The following is a 25,890-nucleotide window of genomic DNA, read 5'->3' as shown; positions in this document are numbered from 1 at the left end:
TCAGAAGGGAGGGGCAGGAGGGCGGGGAGGGTGGGACCAGCTCCAGTGGGGTCAGGGGTGGGGGGGTGGGGGGGTCAGTGGGTGTGTCGTTATTCTAACGAAAGGCACTTAACTTCCTTAGACACCCACTGCTCTGCAGACGTCACCTGAATGGCTAAACGGGATGTAAATTCACTATTCTAGCGGGTAGATAATCTTAAGGCACTTGGCTTTTTTGGGGGGGACTGACTGCCAGCTTGGTTGCTGGGGTGCAAAAGCTCCTTTCAGGCTGTTTGCCTGCCTTCATCAGAGGCTGCTGGTGCTTGGAGGCTGCCAGGCCACAGTGCATGTCAGGTTTCCTAAGCCATCACAGCTGCTGTGCCCAGATTTGGTACTGGACGTTCTGGTGGGAATTGCCGTCACGCACAATCATCGCATTGGATTAAAAATGCCTGTGATTTGAAGGAGTGTACTCCCTTGCCAGAATCAATAAGGCAGGTCAATAGCCGGACCCTCTGCTGCTTCTCTGCATCTCTCTCAGGCAGAAGCCTGTCCGTCCGTCTGTCCGTCCGTCCGTCTGTCTGTCCGTCTGTCCGTCTGTCCCCACAACAGCCAAGCCTCCTGACAGCTTATATGCAGGTCCCTGTGTCCGCATACAAATACGTTTGATGGACTGAAATTCTTCTTTTTGTCGTTCAGAGGAGTTTGACTAATTAACAACAACAGCAAAACGCGTATCATCTGAGACCTAGAGACGCTTCAAGCTCAGGACAGAGAAGATTTCCTTCGGGTCTCATCTTGAAAGCCGTTGCCGATTGAATTTCCTCGGCTTTGCAACATTTGTGTTTGGATGCGTCCGGGCGGCCCTGGAAGGAGATGAGTGGGAGCTGAGGCTCTGTTCCTGCCTGTTCACTCTGGAGACGTTGGCTGGCAGGCTAATTGAGCAGCATTCATTAAAACTTAAAGAAACTCAAGGTTGTTCCAGCTACAGGAAAAAAAAAGACTCACCATTGTGTTTGGAAAAAAGGCTGTCTAATTTTAGACGATCCAATCTGCACCACGGGTGTGTGTGTGTGTAGGTGAGTGCGTAGGTAGGCAGCAGGTGATATAACAGTAAACAGGCAGATAAGAAGTGTTGGTTCAGAGGGAGAGCATGAGTGATAGAGGGTGGGTGTTTGATAGAGGGGTGGGTGAGTGATAGAGGGGTGGGTGAGTAATAAAGGGTGGGTGTTTGATAGAGGGGGGGTGAGTGATAGAGGGGTGGGTGTTTGATAGGGGGGTGGGTGTGTGATAGAGGGGTGGGTGAGTAATAGAGGGTGGGTGTTTGATAGGGGGGTGGGTGTGTGATAGAGGGGTGGGTGAGTAATAGAGGGTGGGTGTTTGATAGGGGGGTGGGTGTGTGATAGAGGGGTGGGTGAGTGATAGAGAATGGGTGTTTGATAGGGGGGTGGGTGTGTGATAGAGGGGTGGGTGAGTAATAGAGGGTGGGTGTTTGATAGGGGGGTGGGTGTGTGATAGAGGGGTGGGTGAGTGATAGAGGGGGGGTGTTTGATAGGGGGGTGAGTGATAGAGGGGTGGGTGTGTGATAGAGGGGTGGGTGAGTAATAGAGGGGGGTGGTGAGTGATAGAGGGGTGGGTGAGTAATAGAGGGGGGTGGTGAGTGATAGAGGGGTGGGTGAGTGATAGAGGGTGGGTGTTTGATAGAGGGGTGGGTGAGTGATAGAGGGTGGGTGTTTGATAGAGGGGTGGGTGAGTAATAGAGGAGGGTGGTGAGTGATAGAGGGGTGGGTGAGTGATAGAGGGTGGGTTTTTGATAGAGGGGTGGGTGAGTGATAGAGGGGTGGGTGAGTGATAGAGGGTGGGTGTTTGATAAGAGGGGTGGGTGAGTGATAGAGGGGGGGTGAGTGATAGAGGGGGGGGTGAGTGATAGAGGGGTGGGTGAGTGATAGAGGGGTGGGTGAGTGATAGAGGGGTGGGTGTGTGATAGAGGGGTGGGTGAGTAATAGAGGGTGGGTGTTTTATAGGGGGGTGGGTGTGTGATAGAGGGGTGGGTGAGTGATAGAGGGTGGCTGTGTGATAGGGGGGTGGGTGTGTGATAGAGGGGTGGGTGAGTGATAGAGAGTGGGTGTTTGATAGGGGGGTGGTTGTGTGATAGAGGGGTGGGTGAGTAATAGAGGGTGGGTGTTTGATAGGGGGTGGGTTTGTGATAGAGGGGTGGGTGAGTGATAGAGAGTGGGTGTTTGATAGAGGGGGGGGTGAGTGATAGAGGGGTGGGTGAGTGATAGAGGGGGGGTGTTTGATAGGGGGGTGAGTGATAGAGGGGTGGGTGTTTGATAGAGGGGGGGGTGAGTGATAGAGGGGTGGGTGAGTGATAGAGGGGTGGGTGAGTAATAGAGGGGGGTGGTGAGTGATAGAGGGGTGGGTGAGTGATAGAGGGTGGGTGTTTGATAGAGGGGTGGGTGAGTAATGGAGGGGTGGGTGAGTAATAGAGGGGTGGGTGAGTGATAGAGGGGGGTGAGTGATAGAGGGGTGGGTGAGTGATAGAGGGGTGGGTGAGTGATAGAGGGGTGGGTGTGTGATAGTGGGGAGGGTGAGTGATAGAGGGGGGGTGTTTGATAGGCCGGGTGAGTGATAGAGGGGTGGGTGAGTGATAGAGGGTGGGTGTGTGATAGAGGGGTGGGTGTGTGATAGTGGGGAGGGTGAGTGATAGAGGGGGGTGTTTGATAGGCCGGGTGAGTGATAGAGGGGTGTGTGTTTGATAGGGGGGTGGGTGTGTGATAGAGGGGTGGGTGAGTAATAGAGGGTGGGTGTTTGATAGGGGGGTGGGTGTTTGATAGGGGGGTGGGTGTGTGATAGAGGGGTGGGTGAGTGATAGAGGGTGGGTGTTTGATAGAGGGGTGGGTGAGTAATAGAGTGGTGGGTGTTTGATAGGGGGGTGGGTGTGTGATAGAGGGGTGAGTGAGTAATAGAGGGTGGGTGTTTTATAGGGGGGTGGGTGTGTGATAGAGGGGTGGGTGAGTAATAGAGGGTGGGTGTTTGATAGGGGGGTGGGTGTGTGATAGAGGGGTGGGTGAGTAATAGAGGGTGGGTGTTTTATAGGGGGGTGGGTGTGTGATAGAGGGGTGGGTGAGTGATAGAGGGTGGCTGTGTGATAGAGGGGTGGGTGAGTGATAGAGGGGTGGGAAAGTGATAGAGGGTGGGTGTTTGATAGAGGGGTGGGTGAGTGATAGAGGGGTGGGTGAGTGATAGAGGGGGGGTGTTTGATAGGGGGGTGAGTGATAGAGGGGTGGGTGTGTGATAGAGGGGTGGGTGAGTAATAGAGGGGGGTGGTGAGTGATAGAGGGGTGGGTGAGTAATAGAGGGGGGTGGTGAGTGATAGAGGGGTGGGTGAGTGATAGAGGGTGGGTGTTTGATAGAGGGGTGGGTGAGTGATAGAGGGTGGGTGTTTGATAGAGGGGTGGGTGAGTAATAGAGGAGGGTGGTGAGTGATAGAGGGGTGGGTGAGTGATAGAGGGTGGGTGTTTGATAGAGGGGTGGGTGAGTGATAGAGGGGTGGGTGAGTGATAGAGGGTGGGTGTTTGATAAGAGGGGTGGGTGAGTGATAGAGGGGGGGTGAGTGATAGAGGGGGGGGTGAGTGATAGAGGGGTGGGTGAGTGATAGAGGGGGGGGTGAGTGATAGAGGGGGGGGTGAGTGATAGAGGGGTGGGTGAGTGAGGCTACACCCGCTCCAGGTCCGTCCAGTTCCACTGTCCCCCTCTCTCTTCCTCGTCTCAGATTGATTTTCAGATTGCTGTTCATTTTCCATGCACTTACAGACACAACACAACAGCCCATTTGACTCCACCAACTAGCAACCACACACACACGCACAAACACACACACACAGGCCAACACAGGCACGCAGGCGACGGGGAAAGAAATAAGCGACAGCGCTGCATAAGACAGGTGTCAGCACGTCCTCTTCAGCGGTCATAAAAGTTAATTAAAGAATAGGAATTTTTATTGTGCTGTGCTGCAGCGGCGGGGCAGGGCAGTGTAATAGCCTCTCCTGGAGATGCTGTCAAGAGGAGGAGCCTGCCTGAATAATGGCTCCGAGCAGTATGTGGGTTCTAGCCTTTGTTTGTGTGTGTGTGTGTGTGTGTGTGCTGTGTGTGTGTGCTGTTTGTGTGTGCGTCTTCGTGTGTTTCCGCGAATGCACTGTACTCATTCGGCTTGTTTGAAATGTTCGCGCCGAATCTTATTATCTAAGTCCATCTCTTGGTGTTGCAAGTACCGTACATGGATGGTGTGAATATTTGATGCAGCTCTCTCTCTCTCTCTCTCTCTCTCTCTCTCTCTCTCTCTCTCTCTCTCACACACACACACACACACACCATTCATTGAATCTCTGTTCCCCTGGTGTAGACTGTGTCCCACACCTTCACCTAACAGCTCTGGAGTTGAGCATGTTCACCACCTTGGACTGGCGACACCGTGTCCCGACTAGTAAGGACCTGTCCTATGCACGCAGACACACACACTCCATCCACCGACACACGCACACCAACACAGTGTCTGCGCTACTGCAGGGTTTACGTGGTAGTCTCTCGTCCCCCTCCCCTCCTGTGCTTGCTTTAATGATAGTTGTTTTGACTCTGCCCCGGGTGTATTTCGGGCTTCTCACGGGGGACGCAGGTTTTAGGGGGATTCGCAGATTCCGATCAATGCGGCTCATTTTTCTTCTCGCGAACAGCGGTGCCCTCTTTTTTTTGGCACGTTGGAAAGGATAACGTAGGCATATCAAACAGTCCCGCACCCAAGCACACAAGCCTACACGCTAATGCCCTCACATAGGGTACAAACAAACAACTGCCTCGCCTCTCCTCCTCCACACCCATATCGCACTGTCAGGGCTATTTTAGGCCCTGCGTACCACGGTAGTACAGTCTAGAGGTGGGTATAATCTGGAGGTTTATGTCTAAGTTCAGCTTTAATTACCAACTCAGCAGCAAATGAAGTGCCGGAGAAGGCGATGAAAGGCAGTGAGGGAGGGAGGGAGGGAGGGAGGGAGGAGCAACTACACAGGCGCGTGTAGTTGGGCAGTAAAGGACGCATTAAGCAATTAAAGTTAGGAAGCGCAAGGAGGAAGTGATGCGATGACTTTTCCGGTAATTGGCTCAGCGATCACTGTAGATCAGTATGCAGCAGGGGAGGGAACAGGCCGACAGGACCACAATACAGCTCACGTCAGCATGTTGTTCTGATGTGTCCCAGACACTTACAGTCAACACGCACACACTCGCACACTGTACAACGCTATACTGCCTCATATACACGCATCAGCAATGTTGCTCCGACGCATCCCATATACACTTACGCTCAACACACACACACACACACACACTACACAACCCAATACAGCCTGATCCAGCACACACCACTGGATCATATCGTTGGATCGGTGCATCGTTTGTTCCTACTTGAACATTGCTGTTGATGGATCCACCTATTATTTGCTCCCACACACATCTCTCTGGGCCCCCACCAAGACACCACCATCTGCATGTTACGCTAGGGTAATTATGTATGCATCAATATTTGATGAACAACACAGAAGTTAGCACCCTGCAGTATTTGTGAGCTTGAATGGCGGGATTATGTTAACAGTGCTCTCACAAGCTCATCTATGATTTATCTGTTGCCGAGGCCCGAGCTGCCGATGTTTCCCTCTTTAAAGCATTTGTCTGGCCTGTCGGAGGCAGATAAGCCAGTGGAAATGGCGGGGCTGGGACCTCGCCGCACAGGGGGGCCAGGCACCCACAGGAATAGGGGGCGGGCTGTCCGAGGAGGGGGGGGGGGGGGGGGTTAACCTTTTGTTCGTGTGTGCGGTGACAGGTGAGCTGTCTCTGTCTTGCTCTCTTCCCCCCCCACCTCTCCGCACTCTCCCATTCCCCTTTCTCTTTCTCTTTCTCTCTCTCTCTCTCTCTCTCTCTCTCTCTCTCTCTCTCTCTCTCTCTCTCTCTCTCTCTCTCTCTCTCTCTCTTTCTCTCTTTCTGTGCCATCCCTCTGTCTTCTCCACCCTTTTCCATCCCTCCATCCCTCCGCGGGTCCTGATGAATGCTAATATATGCAGGCTGGGCAGCACAGGGCTGTCTAGGAGGAGGGGGCCTCCCCTGATGATCAGTACGGGGGAGGAGGAAGAGAGGGGGGGTGACCTGGACAGACACCTCATTTAATGTAATACATTGGAGCGCGCGGCGGAGGGGAGCGCCCAGAGAGGGAGGGAGATAATCAAGGGGCTGGGCCCTTATAAATGTGCGCTGAGATGACACGGGAGAGATTGGATTTGGAAACGAGGAGCAAAGCAGGGAGCAGAGCCGAGCGGAACGCGATTGATTGATTCCATTCAAGTGATCGCAGCCGCTGATAAGGAATTCATTTTTTTTTTCTTTAAGCAGGAAAGGAAATCTGATGAGTTTCTTCAAATTTAATACAGTGATTGTGAAATGAGTGTTTTCGTTGCCCTGCATATCCCTTGTTCAGCAAACCCTTGTTTAGTGTCACTCATATATATATAAATATATACAGTATATATATTTCTATAAATATATATCTCATACAGCAAGTCGCATACAGAAAAAATAATAGGCTACACAAACCAGAGGTGAACTGAACCGTCTTCGGAGGCTGCGGATGCCTGGATTAGACGCTACACAAGAATGGTGCTTACTCCATTACGCTCATCTCCATTACACAGCGCATGCACAGCTTCGTGAGTCACTAGAAAACATAAGTGTTGGTGAGTCAGCGTGCTAGCATGCCTTCAACTGGCACTGCTACCCTCTCCTCTGTCTCTTCTCCGAGCTTTAAAGGTCAGGCATCCTAGAGCTAGACAAGGCAGAGAGGACCCATCCTAGAGCTAGACAAGGCAGAGAGGACCCATCCTAGAGCTAGACAAGGCAGAGAGAACCCATCCTAGAGCTAGACAAGGCAGAGAGAACCCATCCTAGAGCTAGTCAAGGCAGAGAGGACACATCCTAGAGCTAGATAAGGCAGAGAAGACCCATCCTAGAGCTAGACAAGGCAGAGGGAACCCATCCTAGAGCTAGACAAGGCAGAGAGGACCCACATTATTGGCTCCGGTTCAGCCAGTTCAGGACGCAGCTCTTTGAGGTAAAATGATACCTGGAGCTCCCTCTGGTTCTCTTTAGGATGAGCCCCCGCCACAGGCCCTCTGCCTGTCTGACCCAGACCCCGATGCTCCGCGTCACCGTGACAAATGGCAGGAAGTCAGGAGGCGGCCATGACAGGCAGACGATAACATCCCTCTGTCTCTGCGTGACTCAAGCATGTGTCTGGCCTCGAAATAGTTCAACGCGATTAAAGGCAAACAAACACGCCGTTATTAGATTAGTCTGAAGGGACATTTACATTTAGTCATTTAGCAGACGCTCTTATCCAGAGCGACTTACAGTAAGTACAGGGACATTCCCCCGAGGCAAGTAGGGTGAAGTGCATTGCCCAAGGACACAACGTCAGTTGGCATGACCGGGAATCGAACTGGCAACCTTCGGATTACTAGTCCGACTCCCTCACCGCTCAGCCACCTGACTCCCCATGGAGTCACCTGACTCCCCATGGACATGGACATGGACATGTGGACATGGAGTCAAAAGGGACATGGAGTCTGAAGGGAGGTGGAGTCTTGAGGGACATGGAGTCTTCGGCACTGATGATCTCTTCCCTCTTAATGAAATGCTGCTTGGAATTAACATAGCTTTTTTTTTTGGGGGGGGGGGGATTCAGCACTGCCCCGAGAAATGCCAGACAGCTCTGATTGGACGGCAGACCGTTTAAGATCCTTGTCAGTAGCATCGGACTAAACAGGGGTGGGAGATGATCGTTCCATTAGAAGAAGTTCAGGGGGGCTGATTGAGTTCCAGGCGCAGTCCAGTGCAGGACAGCAGACAGGGAGTGAACAGTCAGAGACCAGAGAGAGAGAGACGGGCTCAGAGATGTTGGAGCTGCTCTGAGAGGAGCAGGTGCCTGCAGGGAGGAGCAGGGGGCAGTGGAGAGGGCCTGGGAGAGGAGAGGAGGCTTTCTCCAGACCCACCACGCGTTCTCCCATCTCCTGGTGCTAAATCACCCAGGAAACAATTGGTCTAAAATGCTGTGTGCTTGGCTGTATTTTGTTTGTATGTTTGTGTTTAGATTGAGTGTGTACTGTGTCTGTGTGTGTGTGTGCGGGGTCCCAGCAGAGCAGAGGGGAGCGGGGCGCACGGTCCTGCTGCTGGGTAATTGGCAGTGGGGGCAGCATTGTTGCTGACAATAATCCTGTCAGCATTATTAGTGTAATTGCACTTAACATTGCATGCAATCTAGCTGATTCAGAGCTTTCTTTTCAGCACCCCCCCCCCCCCCCCAAACACACACACACACACACCCCCACCCACTCCAGACAGACTCCTGACACTTCGAATGTTAAAGGCTCGGGGTGAAGTATTCTTTTACATTTTTCAACACATTTATAGCAGCTTTTTGGTTTGACATCTGTGAGACTTGCAGGAGTACGGACATTGTGTATGCGGTATCAAAACAAACAGAAAGCCAGCCATCCTCAGACAACTGCTGCGCGTGTGGCTGAGCTGAGTACTGGATTGCTTGCACAGGGCTGGGTGGAAACAAAACACACACACGCGCCTGTGCTATCGGTTTTCCTTCAACTCACAACAGAGCGCAGTAAAACCCTTTAACCAAAACCCCAGTCCTATTCTATTTGGGAGCAGCTTGTTCCTGCTTGGTCCTGTGCTCCCGGAGTCCATTCCTCCACAGAGAGACTTTGTAGAGAGGCAGCCAGGCAGCCCAGCGTGTGATAGAAACACTGCTCCCTCTCTCACGCCACCCTGCCTCTGAATTACCCTGCTGGCTCCACTCCCCTTTTGATTTTCCTGAATGAAACTTGCAGAAATCCATTTATGGCGGCCTCCGCAGCCTTGGCTGTCAGACCCAGGGACGCTTTAAACCAGAGGTCACCCCCACACTTGTTTAATAGCTACTCAGAGCACCTAAGCAAGTGTGTGTGTGCCCTGACTCGCTATAAATACTGTGGATGGTGGATGGGCTCAGGTTTAGCTGCCTCTCTGCCGGGGGGCTGGTGAAGTGATGCCTGTGGGGCCTCATGCTGTGACTGCCTCAGAGCGACAGCGTCTTCCTCCTCAGTCTTCCTCAGACCCCCCCCCGGGAGCCCCCTTTGCGGGGACTGATACGGCACGCTGTTAAACCTGGCTGTGTAGGGGACGGATGTAGTTCAACTGCCGGTCAGTCGGGGGGAGCTGCTGCACTCCCTCTCATGGCCATACGCCGTGGGGTCAGTCTGTCTGGCATTCTGTCTGTCTTCCAGCCTGTCTGGCTGTTGGCGAGAAGCCTGCCTGTCTGTTTGCTTGTCTGTCTGTCTTTGTGTCTGTGGCTGGTGGTGGTGAGAAACCTGTCTGTGTGTCTGTGGCTGGTGGTGGTGAGAAACCTGTCTGTCTGTCTGTCTGTGTGTCTGCGGTTGGTGGTGGTGAGAAACCTGTCTGTCTGTCTGTCTGTGTGTCTGCGGTTGGTGGTGGTGAGATGCCTGTCTGTGTGTCGAAGCGAACATGACAGCTGCCGCATGTTTCCTGCTGAACGTATGGCTGACCACGTGGAGAATGATGAGCAGACTGTGGAATCAGCCTCACACACAACGGCCCCGGGGGGAAAGAGAGAGAGAGCACAGGGGGAGAGTCGAGGCAGAAGTTATGAGAGGGAGAATAGACAGGTGGTGGGGGGGTGGGGGGGGGGGGGGGTGGAGAGATGGTGACTGAGGGGTTGTGTGTGTGTGTGTGTGAGGGGGGGTTGGGGGGCAGTTATCTCCCTCCACCTGTGAGTGGAGGCAGTAAAGGCCGTCTCCCATCCCAGGCCCATCACTCTCTGCCAGGCCGCCTCTCAGACTGTGTAGTGTGCCACCAGGGAGCAGCCGGCTGGGGCTATAAACTTAATGAAGTTTGACTGAACTCATCAGCTTCTGAGAGCAAGAATCTCCAAGACCGGGAAACCAGATGTGGAGAGACCTGGAGTTTCCGATGCAAGAGGCTCACCCCGAGGTCATTACCCTGGGACAGGAAACCGCAGTGAAAGGGTGGGGTGTATAAGGGGGGCAGATGGGCACCCCACCTGCTAAACTCCCCCACACACACACACGCACACCACTCTGGACCTCTCACAGGCTTGACCCTGCTGGCTCACATGCACACATGTGCACACTCACATATGCAAACATGGCCCCTCCATCAACTACCTATATGACTCATATACATCGAGTCTTCTAGAACATGTTCGAAACGTGTATCTGCTGGCTGAATCCTTCCATCTCCTTGCCGGTTTCCGCATGCATTACTCCAATGTTGTCTCTGGAGCATGTGTTTATCAGCCTACACAGTGTGTCTTCGAGCGAACGGACATGGCTGTGTGATTATTGATACGAGCACTCAGCCTCGCTTCTGTGTGGCTCCTTCTCACCTCCGCTTTCATTTCGCCCTCTGAGGCGTGTCCGTCTCTCTCTCTCTCCCTCTCCCTCTTCTCGTTCGCCCCCTCCCCCCTCCTTCCCAGCCTGGTGGCAGGAGAGAACTTGCCATGCGTTTCACGTCGAAGTCAGAGTGTGTTGCTATGGTGGTTGCTAGGGATTTAGCCTCGAGTGACGCGGAGAGAAAAAAGGGAGGCGAGAAGAGAAAAAAAAAAAACGGAATATTAAAGGTGTCCTTCTGAAGCCGGTGCTGTTTGAAGCTGCGAGGAATGAGCAATCACCTCCCCGACGCCGTTTTTATGTGGCCGTTCATTCTCATGTCTCTGCCTCTTGAAAGGGCTGAATAGATTTTCAAACGCACCGAAGGATGGACGGCGCAACAGAGCACACGACCGCTGCGGAGAGACAAAGAGCGAGCCGGCCTTCCCCGCGTGATTGGCCGTGCGCTCGCTCGCTCTCTCCTCTCGTTCGCCGCATTTCTACGCGACCGGGGCTGTGCGCTCCGCTCTGTGCACCCAACGCCTTGTACCCCCCCCGTGTGTGTGTCCGTCCGTCTGGAGGTGCACATAGTTGCGCATAAGCCACCGTGCGGGGCGCAGGTCTACCTCATCCCGCCAAGATGGCAAGGCTGCTAATGTGCTTTCCTCACCTCCCTAATGGAACGCTTTCCTCAAGGCTCCGGGCTCATGATGGTGCGCTGTGAGAATGTCCTTGGCAGTTGGAGGTGGGGAGATAATTGACCATGTGGAGGCGGGGGTGGCGGGGTAGGGGGTGGGGGGTGAGCTGGGTTAAAGGGCCGCAGCATTAGCTAACTGGACTCCACAGATGCTAATACGGAGGGGAAACCCGGTCAGCATAAAGAGCCTATAGGATTATAGCCCAGTGTTCAGTTTTAGTGGTCCTCCGTACTGTATGAACCCCCTTAAGATTCACACCTCCGCATGTCTGTATGTACGTATGTTCGTACGCACATGTGTACCGGATAGGTGTGTTTCCTGCTCCGTGGCAGTCTTGTCTTCAGTGACGTCATCCGTAGACTGTGTCCTGTCCCCTGTGGGGGAGCATCGCCATGACTAATCTCACACTGTGTCTCCCCCTTCTTTCCCCATCACCCTGTCTCATGTTTCAGAGGAGTGCTGACCTGCAGGTGTCCAGTCCAGGCCCCAGTCCTACTGCAGAGAGAGGCAGGGATCTGCTCAAGACTGAGGTGCCCACACCCTCCTACACTGTGTTCAGAGACTGGCCTAGCAGGCACACAGCACTATGCGCACACACCTCCAAACACACACCTCGAACTGTACACACACACCTCCCAACACACACCTAGAACTGTACACACACACACACCTCCAAACGCCCACCTAGTCTGTTGGCCATCCTCAGAGGTAATCTGAATAATGCATGAACTTTCCCTGATTCGCTTCGTCATTCAAGTGCAATATGGGCGCCCCTCTCCTGCCATTGCAATAATGCTGTCCAATAAGCCCGAGATGGAAGGTAAAACAGCCAGATGTGGAGAAATGATCAGTCCCATTAGCGGTGAGCCCGTCAGCCTGTGTCTTATGATTGTGTTGTCCGTATGCGCCAGACTCTCCCTCAGATTGGGGTGTGCTGCCGTCTGACTCGGTGTCCTCCAGGCTGATTTGGCTGCGGCGGATCAATAGCAGGCTCGAAATGACCAGTCGACACAGGGGCTGGAGGCCTGCGGAGGCCCTGCCCTGCCTGTCCTCCCCTTCCCTTCCCGCCCCCCCACCACCACTACCACTCCCTCCACCCCCATCCCCATCACCCTTCCCTCCCCTCCCATGTGTCCCTCCCCTCCTCTCTGGGTCTGCAGGAGCTCGCTACCTCAGGCAGCCCTAGTTAGCCCGGGGAAGAAAGAGCCACAACCTCCGATCAATAACTTTAGACTTGTCTGCCTAATTGCTCAATGGTTGACATTGGCGCCGGGGCTATATGTAAGTGCACGTTCCCTGAGTGATCGGCTTTGCCTCTCTCTCTCTCTCTCCCGCCTCACGCCTGCTGCTGGGTTCATTCTCTGGCCCTCTCTCCTCTCCTATCCTTCTCCCCCCAACGTTGGTCTGCTCTGTGCGCCGAACCCTGACCCTCCGTATACTCCCCCCCCCCCCCCCCCCAGCTGGCGAATCGGGACGCCACCATCCAGAAGCTCCGGCGAGATGTTCTGCTCTCTCACCAGGCCCGCGACTCCCAGAGTGCTCAGGTAAATATCCGGGATTAGCGACCAACGGGAAGATTAGCCCGTCTCTCAGCGCCGGCAGCCATGCCAACGAGCGGGAGGAAATTAACTGGGCTGGTTTGGGGTTTGTGAGCAGCTTACGATATAGCGGTCCCACGCGGGCGTGTTTGAGGGGAGTTGGAGAGGAACGCTATTGATTGTGCTCATTGTGAATTATGTGAATAGATAAATGCGTGAGAGTGCATATATATTACGCAATTATCCACTCAGGTGGTATGTAAAAAGAAGAAGGAAAAAAACGCTGAATAAATATGAAATATGCCTGTATCAGCGTCTAACTTGTGTCTCCTCTGCGTTGGTCATTTGCGATGATAATTGGGCTGCCGTGTTTGCCTTGGCTCTGATCAGACGAGGTATTGTGATAGCGCTTCTCAGGCGGCATTTAAATGGGCTATTGATCAGCGAGAGGCTCTGGGGCTGCTAACCCAAACACTGGCTCTTCCTGCCCGCCACTCGCATACATTTGCCGTCTTTGTTTTTAGCGTAATGTTTCCCACCCCCCAAAAAAGAAAAAAAAAATCGTTCAAAAAGCAAACGACGCATCTGTCACCCGCGCCGCTTAACATACGAAACACATTCGGCATGCCGCCTCTGTAGTTTCTTTCCAGTTGTAGTGTGCTAATGTCATGATTTAAATGAAGTATTGATCAGTTTAGGAGGGGAGAATAGAGAGAGAGAGGGAGCGATTGTGAGGCAAAGAAAGCAAGACCAGGGTTATCGGTGTGGATCGCACACAGAAAGAGAGAGCTCCAGGAAGAGCCAGGCTTTTTGGGGGGGCATTTTGAGACACGTAGCCCTGCTTCATCTGCTCCTCTCATGGAGGAATTATCAGGGAAGACTCCGCTAGCTCTTCTGAGAGGAACACTGGACGTGGAGGCGGCTCGAATGCTTTTGAAGAAAGACAGAAGGACAGAGATGGCAGGCGGAATGGTCTCGGCGGATTTGGAGATTTTTGGCCGGCCCGTATGCAGATGTGTGATTAATGGTGGGTCTGAACAGCTGTCTGGGCCTCCATCTTGTCTGTTTTTCTTTCCTCCTGCGACGGCGCTTCAGCATCAGAGATTCAGGACTGCAGGCTCTGTCCGACAGGACCAGGACTTGGGCTCTGTCCTCTCTCTATCTCTCTCTCTCTCTTTCTGTCCTCTATTCCTCTCCTTCTGCTCTCTCCTCCCTCTCTCTCTCTCTTATGATTTAACAGGTGACGGTGTTGTGCTAATTAGAGGCTTGTTTATTATTGTTAGTGTGGCGAGCAGAGCCGCTGGCCAGAGAGCCAGAGACAGCACACTGTCTAATAGCAGCAATCACCGTTCCACAGTTTCTTTGGTTCAATGTTTAAGGGAAATGCATAGTATAGCTTGAAAGCAATCTCAAACAGTCATTTGGCATGAATTTTAGTTTTAGTTTTCATGTTGTTTAGTTTACGTCATTCAAGTCATTCCTCCATGACAAAGAAACACTTGGTTTTTCAAATAGTCCAATTGTTCCATTTCTTTTTTATATTTGAGCATTTATTTCTAGATTTGGGTTTTCATCAAGCTTTGAAAATGTTCCTCTGAATTTTGTTGATGCAACGCGAGATTAAAGCACTGAAATTGAAGTCGTCGCTAGTAATCAAACTATAACGATATTGGCGTGGTAAAAATTCAACAGTTTATTGAACCACTATTGACTCAACTATTGTGCAGAAGGTCAAAAACAGGCTCTGCGGCCATTAACATGTTGAAATAATGCACAAATGGCAACTATTTCAATAGGATAGGTGTGTTTCGTTGGACTGATTTGTCATGCGTCAATTCATTCTGGTGCTTTCTACTTCGTCAGAAGCACGGATGGACTGGGTCTGGGGGTCTGGGCCAGGGGGTCTGTGGGTTCTCCTCCTGGGGTAGAGCCCTGGGGTGTCCCAGCCTCAGGCTGACAGACAGCCCGGGCAGGCTGAAGGGAGAGCAGAGCCTCTTTGTATGGGATTGATTTTCTCCTCCTCTGCTGCCCTGCCTTCTTTTGTTGCTTGGCTAGCTGGACGTCAACGAGCGGAGGATCTCTCAGCTGCAGACAGAGCTGCAGGAGAGCCAGCTCGAGCTCCAGCGAGGACACGGCCGGGCCAGCCAGCTTCAGAGGGACCTGCAGACACACGCCCGGCAGGCTGAGGAGCTCAGCTCTCAGGTATGGAGATCACCGCGAGGCCCAGGCTTTTTCAGGCCTGGAGCCCCTCTCCCTGCTAGCGAGCCCTGGATCAGACAGGATGCTTAGTTTCTGCATGTGTCTCTCCAGCATGTCTGTTTGGAATACGAGGACAAAGGAAGACCAGGGGAAACAATTATTTAGTTGTAAATACACATTCGTTGAATAAAGTGCTATCACAATGTGCCATCATGTTCATTTGGCTTCCATTCATTTACATTCATATGGATTCATATGTTGTTGTCCTAAAGCCTATTACTAATACTTTTCACCCTATGCTATAGTAGTGTTTTCAGAACTTTCATGGGCACCTTGTGTCTGTCAGTGCAGGGCAGTGTTTATGTTAGCTACTGTACTCTATGTGAAACAGAGCTACCCTGGGCTCATTTGACCATGGAGTACAGTGGAAGTTTAGTTGATCAGAAAAGACAGTTAGTCAGACAGAAAGACCAGTGTTCACACACACACACACACAGGCAACCGCACACACATCTACACAAACACATACTCACACACACACACACACACACACACACACAAAATGCTTTGTCAAAATGTCAGAAGGATAAATAGATGTGTCAGTGAGCCAGGCAGAGTATCTGCAGCCCAGTGATGATGGTTATTAGAATGAAGATCACTCCAGAATGTTCCCACTGCTGCTGCTCAGGGAGGAACTACTGACCAATCAGGTCGAGACTGCCGGTTGTCAGTACTAGTGTCACCTGTCGCTATGCCTGTGGGCAGATTCTTCCCCGTAAGCTGGGGGGATCCACAGCAGCGAGCTGCTCCACCAAGCTCATTGCGATTGTGATCTCAGTCACTCTTCCTGTCGGTACCGTCTCTGTGCAGTGTGACTCACGCCACTGTCCCCCCCCCCCCTCCTCTCTCTCTGTCCTTCTCTCTTTGTCTTTCTCTTTGTCTTTCTCCCCCTCTCTCTCTCTCTCTCTCTCTCTCTCTCTCTCTCTCTCTCTCTCTCTCTCTCTCTCTCTCTCTCTCTCTCTCTCTCTGTCCATCTCTCTTTGTCTCTCTCTAGCTCTCGTTGCCTGTCTTTCTACTCCCATCTCCCCTTTTGCTGTTGTTCTGCGCATTCTTGGTTCTCAGACATATTGTGTATGGCATTATTCGTTTTTCTTTAGAATCCATATAGACTTATGTATGAAGTCTCTGGATTCTATCCTTGATCATCCGACAACAAAAGGGGGCTGTGTGCTGCACAGGAGAACAGGTCCTTATGGATTCTGGGAAAGAGCCGCACGCTGGATCAAACGGGTCAGAGAGGGTTCGGACAATGGAGCCTGTAAGGGAGGCATGCAGGAATAGCAGTGTGTGTCCAGGTGATGTGGAGGTGACTGATGCTGGATGTTGGTCTGGCTGCAGTGCCCGGTTGCACCAGTGGGGGCAGTGTGTGTGGACTCTGACACCACGGCCTGTCTTTGTCCCCCCCCCCAGCTCGCCCAGGACAGGGGCCGTCTGGTGCAGGCGGAGGGGGAGAATGAGGCCCTGGTGGCGTCCAGGAGGGCGCAAGGAGCCGAGGTGAGATCCTGGGCCCCGCCCGGGACCCCCCCCCCCTCGCATCCACCCTGGCCTCCGTCACACACTCACGAGCACAGGGGTCCATCTCTGCAACACACACACACACACACTCTGCCATAATACGATCCATCCACCAGTACAACCGACACACACACACACATAAACCATAGTTTATCTCTGTTGTCACTGTTCTTATCTAATAGATGTATGCTTGTGTTCTAATCCGGTATACTACTGTAATGCATGCTAATGAAGTCTAAACATAAATTCATTGCTACAGGGAGCCAGGGCTCCATGTCTGTTTAGTGCAACCAGGAGATCATGTAGTTCATCACAACATGGTTTCTCTGTCTGTGGGTGTGCATACTCCGGTTCCTTTTCAACTGCGTGTGCGTGTGTGTGTGTGTGTGTGTATTGCCTCTTTGTGTGCCTATCTGTTTTTCATGTGCTCTCTCAATGAACCTGGGTAGACAGATCCTCTCAGGAAGATACTGCTCTCTCTCTCCCTCTCTTTCTATATCTCTCTCTCCTTCTCTTCCCCTTTCCCTCTATTACCCTTTTTCCCTCCTCTCCTTCATCTCTCCCTTTCTTCCCCTCTTTCCCTCTCCCGCTCCCCCCCACCCCCCCTCGCTCTCCCTCTCTTCTCCCTCTCTCCTCCCTCGCTCTGGGGAGTAGAGGAATATGAATCAGTTGAACAGGCCTGGGTGTGTGTCTGGTCTGGGCTGCTGTGGTGCTGGGAGCGAGGGCTAGGAGTGCCCCTCTAACCTGACAGGCATGGATCCCCTCCAGTAGTAGAGAGGTCTCACCATGTGATACCATCAGTGTCCCAGCTAGCAGAGAGAGCTGCACCCCCAATGCTGCAACCGGTGTCTAACACAGCCTGTTTCGTGTGTGTGTGTGTCCACCCCCCAGTTGGAGAGGCTGACGGCGGAGGTGTGCGCTCTGCAGCGTGCCGGGCAGGACCGAGCGGGCGCAGAGAGCGCCCTGGCAGAGCGGAGGCGCGAGGAGCTGGAGGGGCAGCTAGCTGCCACACAGGCCCAGCTCACAGAGAGCCAGGAGCGGGCACAGGAGGCCCGGAGGAGGGTGAGATAGCCACGACATCCCCCGGCGTGAACCCCCATCTCACCCACATCAGATGGACCCTAGAAACAGAGCGGCAGGCTCCGGTCGGGCCTGCTCCAGCCTCGTGTATTCATGTCTCCATTCAAACGGTCACCCCTTTCGACCTCATCAAGCCCTCATGCTCTTTGATCCCCAAACGATGCTACCGCGCCGCTAATGTCCCCGATTCCATCCCGTGGGCGGGCGGTTTCGCTTTTTCCAGAACCCCCCGGGTTCAATAGCCTCCCTCGAACGAAGCGTCTTCTCAGGAGAGAGCGTTCGCAATTTCCCTCTCAGCCTTCTCCGACCCCCGGGATCTTTGTATGTGCACAATTAGTGTTGTTTTTCATGTCTTCCCCCAGACCCTAGGTCCCTACAGGGTGCCATACTGTAATTCTTATCATTGTCTTGTAACCTTAAGAGCTTTGTGTGTCGCGGGGGCTCCACGGTCCAGGCATCCGTCTCGCCTCCGCAGGGCTGCAGCATTCATCCATCTCCATTCTTCCACGCCGTCCCCCGCTACACGCGTGGAAATGAAACCCGGCGCTATTCCCATTCACTGGGAAAGGCAGTTATTTATTATTTGGTGTGTTTGTGTGTTTTTATCCGTGTTTAAATGTGTGTGTTTCCCTTTTTGTGTGTGTTTTCGGCGCGCGTTTTCGGCGCGTGTGCGTTGTTTGTCCACTCCCGCTCTCCCTGTCACCTTTGTTGACTTTGTCTCTCGTGTGTGAAGCGGTGCTCTCTGCTTTAATGACGCATATATCCTACCTCCAGCCTAATCCCAGCCCTGCAGCCTCAGGAGGGGCGGGGGGGGGGGGGGAGAAAGAGATGCTTCAGTGAGAGTCTGCTGGGAGACTAAGGAGTCTGACACGTGCAATGCCCTCACATTAACAAGCCCACAGGACGCACACACACTCAACCCTCCTCAGACATCTCTGATACCTGTACTTGTTGAAAGCGAATGTTGTACAGGGACATACATTCATGTGCTCTTCCACTGTTGTGCTCCTTCAGTAGTAATCTGCCACAGTATCTACAGTAGAGCACAAGGTTCTGTATGGATCAGTGACGACTTGGATTTGAATTGTTTACATTCATTATGTCCCTGTGGTTGTGCAGGCAGAGGAGCAGAGCCAGTTGATGCAGGCAGAGTTATCCACCCTGACAGCCCAGCACAGCTGCCTCATCCAGCAGGTACACCACCAGAACACTACCACAACCTTACCTTTGCATTACCTTATATTACCTTACATTCAGTTACTTCTACAGGATTCCTGTCCAAACTGTAGGGGGTTCAATATTGGCCAAACAACCAAAACTAATTCCCCAATGGTTTAAAGGAAGATGGGAAACTGAACAGTGTACTTAATTAACATTAACCAAATAATGCCAATACAAATATAATTATAGTTATTTGACTCTATGGGTTAAATCAGAGCAAGAATGGTCAAAGTAAGGTTAAATGAAATATACATAACATTGCAAATGAATTAAATAAATTACAAGGCAAACATATTACAAAATGAAGGTTAACTCTTACCTACGCTACCATGATTATTGTAAATCAGAGAGTCAGCAAAAGGTGAGCAAAGATAATGACAAGCCAAGGACAAGCCAGAGCTGGGGAGAAGGTCTCAGGAGATCAGGAATCTACAGAACAATGCTTCACCACTCATACACAAGAACAACCAATCAGACCACTTCTTGACCCTTACTTATCAACATATGAATAGCAATGCAACAGTAGGTTACACAATGGGGTGTGAGAGTCATCAAGTTGAGACCCTGTCGAGAAACTCCATATTTTAGCATATGAGAGGTGGGGGCAGGTTGACACCCAGCCTTACAACACACCAACCACACACCTACACCAACACCCCCACCACACACCACACCAACACCAGTCTCAATTCAGCTGGTTTGAAACATGAATGGACAGCTGGTGTTACTGTAACAACCCTGCTCCTCACATCCCTACCACACACACACATACACACGCACACACACACACGCACGCACTCCTTTGGGTCTCTCTCAGCCACTCCTGTGGAGATGACAGAGGTGCGGGGGTCTGAGTGAGCGTGCCCCCCCTCAGCGTCACCATCCGGGGGTTAATTAGCCCCTGCCAGACCCCTAGCTCCAGCCAGCCCCAGGTGTAAATAATTGGGAGTCCGAATGGCTTCCCCAGTAGCAGGCCTGTGGAACTGCCTGCTGTCACCACCTGCCCCCCGCCCAGCACCAGACCGTTAGGACTAGGACGGCGAATGATTGCTAATAAAGCATTTGATTGAGAGGGGAACATAGTGAGAACCATAAACAGGCTGGATTCTGCCCTTTAATTTGGCCATCTCCCGAGAATTGGTTTCGCTGTGCCGCCAGAGCGAGTCCCTCACACAAGCAGTTAGTTTGCCCTCGAACTAGAATTTAATTGAGATTCTCTGTGTGTGTGTGTGTGTTTGTGTGTACATGTGAATTTCTATGTTCGTTGGTGATGGCGTATGTGTGTGTGTGTGTGTGTTTCTCTGAGCTGAGAGTTCGGACGATGTTTCCCTGCTCAGTTCTGCTACTACAGATAGGGAAAGTAAAACAATCATTTCATACTGCAGAGAAGATCACCATAGCGCTGCAAAGATGGCCACTGCAGAGCTGTGAATAGAGCATTCCAGCATCCCCGCCAGCCTCTCTTCAGCTTCTCCTCACTTTCCCCTGAGTCACTCAGGCAGGAAGCTCCATGGCACGTTACGCCGGCTGGTCATGGTGAGATAATGTAGGAAGGCTAACATGGAGATGTAGTTTCCCTGCGGAGCTAAGCTGGTGGGTACAAACATGCTATAGGTCGGTTAGACGGTTGGATGTTGCATGGAGGATGTGTGGTGGATGTTAGGGGTGTGTGGTTGGTGTGAAATGGCGACTTGAAGGGACTGAGGACGGGTCGTTCGGCTCTTGTGGAGTTGTGAAGAAGGTAGGGTTGGGTGAGGACGCGACTGATGTCGGAGGGCGCAGTACGGGAGAGATTGGAATAACGTTGCGTGGGGTGTGCGCCTATTTTTGCCTGTGCGTTCGTTCGGGCGGGCTGTCGGGGTGTGTGGTTGGGATGGAGGTTCGTAGGAGCGCTGCTTTCGGGGCTGTGAGGGTGGGAGGGGGGGGGGGCAGGTTCCTGATGAAAGCTATGAGCAGGAACATATATCAGCGCTCCAGACCTGCACTAATAAAAGGCCTGCCAAGGTAGAGCTCCTCTCCTTCTGGGAACAGGGACGCTTTTTTACAGCCGTTCTGACAGCAAGATAAAGTACTCGTCCAATTAGAAAAATATTTGGTCACATACCTACCTACACAGTGCTGGCTTGATCAGGAATCCTGGCTATTTATATAGCATGTTTTCCTATCATTGTTTATCTACATTTGACTGTGCACCCAAAGCCTAGTGTTGATGCACCATTTCCAATGCAGTGATGAAGTGCGTGTCTCCCAGGGTGTTTTAATGAAGGCAAGGCTCGGAGGCAGTGAAGTGCTTTAGAATGGGATTGGAGCTCGGATTTTGCATCGAGGTTGAGGCTACATTGTGCTGTTGTGTGTAGGTGTCGTGTGTGTGTGTGTTTGTGTTGAAGCGATGCTTGTAAGTCCCTGTCACTCGTCCGTACCCTACACAGGGATACTTCATTTGTAATCGCCACTCCTTGTCCCCATCTCTGTTTAAGAATACCATATAGATGTTGTTGTGTTTTTGTTGTGTGTCTCCCCCCCCCCCCCCCCCCAAGTGCATTAAAATTAAATTATCTCTTGTTGTTGTGAAAAGAGGCACACGTAAGAAATAATTGGATGTGGAAGAGAACAAAGGGCTGGTTCCCATTCCCTCCTTGCTCAGCCCAGCCCGGCGCTAATACCAAGCTAGCCGCATTGTTCTGCTGTCTGCAGCCATCCCCCTAGCCAGACACTCAGCTCTGGAGAAGTCACTTTTAATGTCTGATAATCAAGGTGAATTTTCAAAAAGCTGCCATTTTCAAATGATGGTGTATATATTATGTGGAGCTGGGAGTTCAGGAGGGGCGGGGCCCCGTGCGGCGAGGGAGTGAGCCTCGGCCATGCACAGTGGAAGAGAGACACCTAATGGCCGAGGGAGGAACTGCGGGCACGTTCTGGCTCCGGCTGGTGAGGATGGAGCGGGGAGGCAATTAGCAGGTCTCGGTCGTTCATGTGCTGTTTTAGGGGGTAAATCTGCTTTGTCTGTGCCAGCGTGTGGGCTTTTGTTCTGAAGTGGAGCGTCAGCCGCGCACGTCGAGGTCACTGGTTTTAAGCACCTTGTTTTTCTCCCATGAACCTGGTTGTGTCCCACCGCGCAGACCGTCCTCTAACACCGTAGCTGGTGTTCTTACCTTACGCGGAGCCAGGAGGAATGCATTTCTGTGGTCGCTGGTCAGCCTCTCTCTCGCCCCGGTAAAGATGGAGGCTGCAGGGGTGTGATGTGGGGAGAGAGACGGAGGGAGCCGGGGAGCCAAGCAGGGGATCTCCATTCCTCTAGCGTGGTGCAGGGGCTCATCCCCCCCACCCCTCCCCCCCCCCCCGCCTGGAGACGCTCTCAGGTATGATTATTTCTCCTCCGCTCCGCCGCACCATATATCCCGGGTCCGCACTTCCCCTCGCTGCTGTCATCGTTCACGCCGCCTTTCTCCCCGGCTGCAGCACTGCACATTTCCAGCAAAGTGTTTAGGAGGTTGAATATATGCAGCCTGTAGAACGTAATAAGTGTATATTTATTTTCTGCGTTGGTGATTTAGTGGTGTTTCCGTCGCTAGGGGTGGGGGGGATGGGGGAGAGGCCTGCGGTGTATCTTAACAAACATGACTGCAGCGTATGCACTCACCTCCAAGGCTTTTTACTCACTGGAGACACAAAATTATTCCGCCGATAGAGCGTCCGGGCTTGTAGCTCATGGTGCGTGTGTAAATGCTGTGGCGTGCGTGCAACGGTGTATGAGTGCTGTTCGCCAGGCTGGAGCTGTGCTGGTGGTTAGTTACTGTAACCTGGTGGTGAGGCTGTGTTGCCGTTTAGCCGTCCTGTTGGGACCACTGTGATTGTCCACCTGTGTTCCAACACCCTATGGAGTCCCTCCTGCCACTACCGCCCCGCCTCCTCTCGTACACCCACACCAAACCCCCCCCCCCCCCACAGGGTGAGATACAGCCACGCAAAAAGGTTCCGAAATAAAAACACTAATACAACACACGCACAGTTGATGGAAGCCTGAATTTGCCATTACACTGGGGGGGGAGTAGATCTAATCCCATGAAACAGGAGGTTCTAATGTATTCCGAGCTTGGAGTCGTGTGGCGTGAGGCTCCCTCTTTGAGACCAGCGCTGAGGAGGGGAGCGGAAAAAAACAGATACACAAAAAGAAAATAACTTTTTTTTCCTTTTTTTTTTCCTGAAGTAAATGCCAGCGTAAAAGCTTTTGGTCCGCTGTGTCTGGTTTTGTCATTGATTAGCTCAGCTATGTGGGTTTGTTTTAAGATTTCTGTCCTCAAACGAATAACTTAATGCACCACAAGAGAAAGATGGTGGGGGGAAAGAAAGAAAAGATAAAGCTAGCCTCTTTCTCTACCCTTCATGAAAGCTTACGTCCTGTTCCTTTAGAGCCATAGAGTGTGTGTGTGTGTGTGTGTGTGTGCATGCATGAGTCTCTGTTGTAAACCTCCTCAGCATAAAACTATTTTTTAATGGAACTCTCTATTGTTGACGGTGGAGCTCAGTTCATTGTCCACCCGTCTTGCTGGCAGTATTTCCGTACAGGGTGCGCATTAAACCCCCTCAGATATAAACCCCTCCGCAGTCCAAATGTACTCTACCTCCTTACACCATATCCTTATGACCCCTTTCTATTCATCAACAACTGGAGACGTCCATTGTCAAACGGCTTTGCCGCATTGGAAAGTCTTAAGAACACTGGAGTGCACTCGCCCAGTTGTATAATGGTGAACCGTATAGGAAAATGTCCTCTCGATTTGCGTGCGTTTATTAGGGTTGTTAAGAGGATGTGTGTACTGTATGTGTGTGTGTGTGTGTGGGCGAGCGAGTTTGTGTTTGCCTTGCTCACGGGCTCTGGAACTGTTGTCTGGCGCCTGTCCTCCGCAGAGACACCCGGCTGTGTACGTCAAGGACGCACACACACACACGGACTCAGAACGACACACAACCCGGTAGCCGACGAAAGGGGACAATCTCCCGACTGTAGTATGCCGAGTCACGACGTTTAAGGCGAGGGAATGGCAAAGAGGGCCCATGTCTGATCTGGTTCACGAGTGTGTCGTCGGTTTCCTGGCCGCGGCGCAGGAGCAGTCCCATGCATGTCCTCGCTGCTCTCAGACGCGGCGCGGGAGGAAGAGGGGGGGGGGGGGGGGTGCCGCCGTGGGCGAGGGGTGAAGGGACGAGCTGCGAGTGTGGATGAGGAGGGGAGGCTCAGCCAGCCTGGGGTGGCAGAGCGAGGCTGGCTCGGCGCCAGTCTGGGCAGCTTGCCCACAAGGAGGCAGTGTGTGGCCAGCGCTCTGGCCCAGAAATAAAGGAACAGACAGGATGGATGGATGGAAGGAAGGATTCCGCCCCCCCCCCCTGTTGAGAACGAGAGAGAGAGAGAGAGAGAGAGAGAGAGAGAGAGAGAGAGAGAGAGAGAGAGAGAGAGAGAGAGAGAGAGAGAGAGATGGGTTTGACTGATGTAGAAGGGTGCCATGACATTCCAAGTCTCTGGGACAGTGTGTGTGTTACAGGCTGTTTAAGGTATCCAGTACAGGGCTAGTAGGCAGTAGGATTCTGCCCCCCCCCTCCCCCCCAAAAAAGCTGGAGAACGCAGACAGACACGCCTGCAGACACGCAGACAGACAGACAGACATGCACACGGACGTGCATTGACACATACAGACAGACCGACAGACACGTTCATCACCACTTCTCCGGTGGGGGATCGTTCCTACAGCTCGGCCACATCCGCAGTCTCCTATGTTCTCTGTGTCAATGCCGAGGTTAACACCCACTTCACGGAGAGGAAACACTATCTACCCATTACACAGGCCCGCTGTTAGAACACTGTTTGCTTTTCAAAACCTTATCCCTCTCTCTCCCCGCTGCACTTTGCGTCTTCAGAATATTCTGCCTGTCCTGTAGCAGTTCCGCATTGGCAAGCGGGACTAATATAATCTGACTGTCTAAATTCAAATTTATACTGTCAGGATAAAATAAATAGTCTGCTGTTAATTCTGGGGAGCCGGCTCCTGGCCGGGCCGCTGATTTATGAAGTGTGCGTCGGCATCCCGCGATGCATTTTTCGTAATTAATTTTTAATCTGTGTTTCAATGAATTCTCCTCGAAATGTCTTAATGGTGTCAGAGGTGCGTGTGTGTAGCTTGGTGGGGTTGGTGAGGTTGGGGGTGGGGGCCTGGGGGGGGTTACCAGACGGGGCAGTCTCACTGCCCCTCCCCATGTGGCTGTCTGTCAGTGCCTGTGTGTCTGTCTGTCTGTCTGTCTGTATGTGTCAATGTATGTCTGTGTGCAGGTCTGTCTACCTGTCTGTGTGTCTGCAGATGTGTCTGTTTGTGTTCTCCAGCTTGTGTTTCCTGTCTGGTGGCTCTATGGAGGCTCTTGGTGTTCCTCCGTTCTGCTGTTAACTCAGGCGTCTGATTCTGCATGCGCAGTGAGATTGATCTTGGTGTTGGACAGATTGTATGTGTGCGTGTGACAGATTGTTCCTCTACTGTATGCAGTAGGCCATGACTGGTCCAGTAGAGGAAGAGAGAGCACAGGCCCCGGTCTCAGCCCCAGCTCCAACTTCACCTCAACCCTAGCCCACATCCCCTAGCCCCCTTCCACTAGCCTCCAGCCCCCTTCCACTAGAGCCCAACCTCCAGCCCTAGATCCCTCCCACTAGCTCCAAGCCCCCTCCCACCAGCCCCATTCCACCAGCCCCCAGCCCCCTCCCACTAGCTCCAAGCCCCATTCCACCAGCCCCCTCCCACTAGCTCCAAGCCCCCAGCCCCCTCCCACCAGCCCCCAGCCCCCTTCCACTAGCCCCTAGCCCCATTCCACCAGCCCCCTCCCACAGCCCCCTCCCACCAGCCCCCTCCCACCAGCCCCCTTCCACCAGCCCCCTTCCACCAGCCCCCTCCCACCAGCCCCCTTCCACCAGCCCCCTCCCACCAGCCCCCTTCCACCAGCCCCCTTCCACCAGCCCCCTTCCACCAGCCCCCTCCCTCCAGCCCCCTTCCACCAGCCCCCTCCCTCCAGCCCCCTCCCTCCAGTCCCCTTCCACCAGCCCCCTTCCACCAGCCCCCTTCC

At 52.7% G+C, this 25,890-nt stretch overlaps 1 protein-coding gene across 1 annotated transcript in view; it reads left to right on the top strand.

The window, feature by feature from the left end:
* The window catches only part of LOC134028345 (trichohyalin), a 127,085-nt gene that overhangs the window by 57,901 nt on the left and 43,294 nt on the right, over positions 1-25,890 (top strand). Inside the window, exons 7-12 of the mRNA XM_062471829.1 lie at positions 11,632-11,709; positions 12,640-12,723; positions 14,773-14,919; positions 16,387-16,470; positions 17,383-17,553; positions 18,691-18,765. Coding sequence (XP_062327813.1) covers positions 11,632-11,709; positions 12,640-12,723; positions 14,773-14,919; positions 16,387-16,470; positions 17,383-17,553; positions 18,691-18,765 — 639 coding nt within the window. The remainder of the gene's footprint in view (positions 1-11,631; positions 11,710-12,639; positions 12,724-14,772; positions 14,920-16,386; positions 16,471-17,382; positions 17,554-18,690; positions 18,766-25,890) is intronic.

This window comes from Osmerus eperlanus, chromosome 10 (genome assembly GCF_963692335.1).
Source record: "Osmerus eperlanus chromosome 10, fOsmEpe2.1, whole genome shotgun sequence".
In the NCBI taxonomy this organism is placed as follows: domain Eukaryota; kingdom Metazoa; phylum Chordata; class Actinopteri; order Osmeriformes; family Osmeridae; genus Osmerus; species Osmerus eperlanus.
This window is presented reverse-complemented; position numbering and strand designations above follow the sequence as displayed.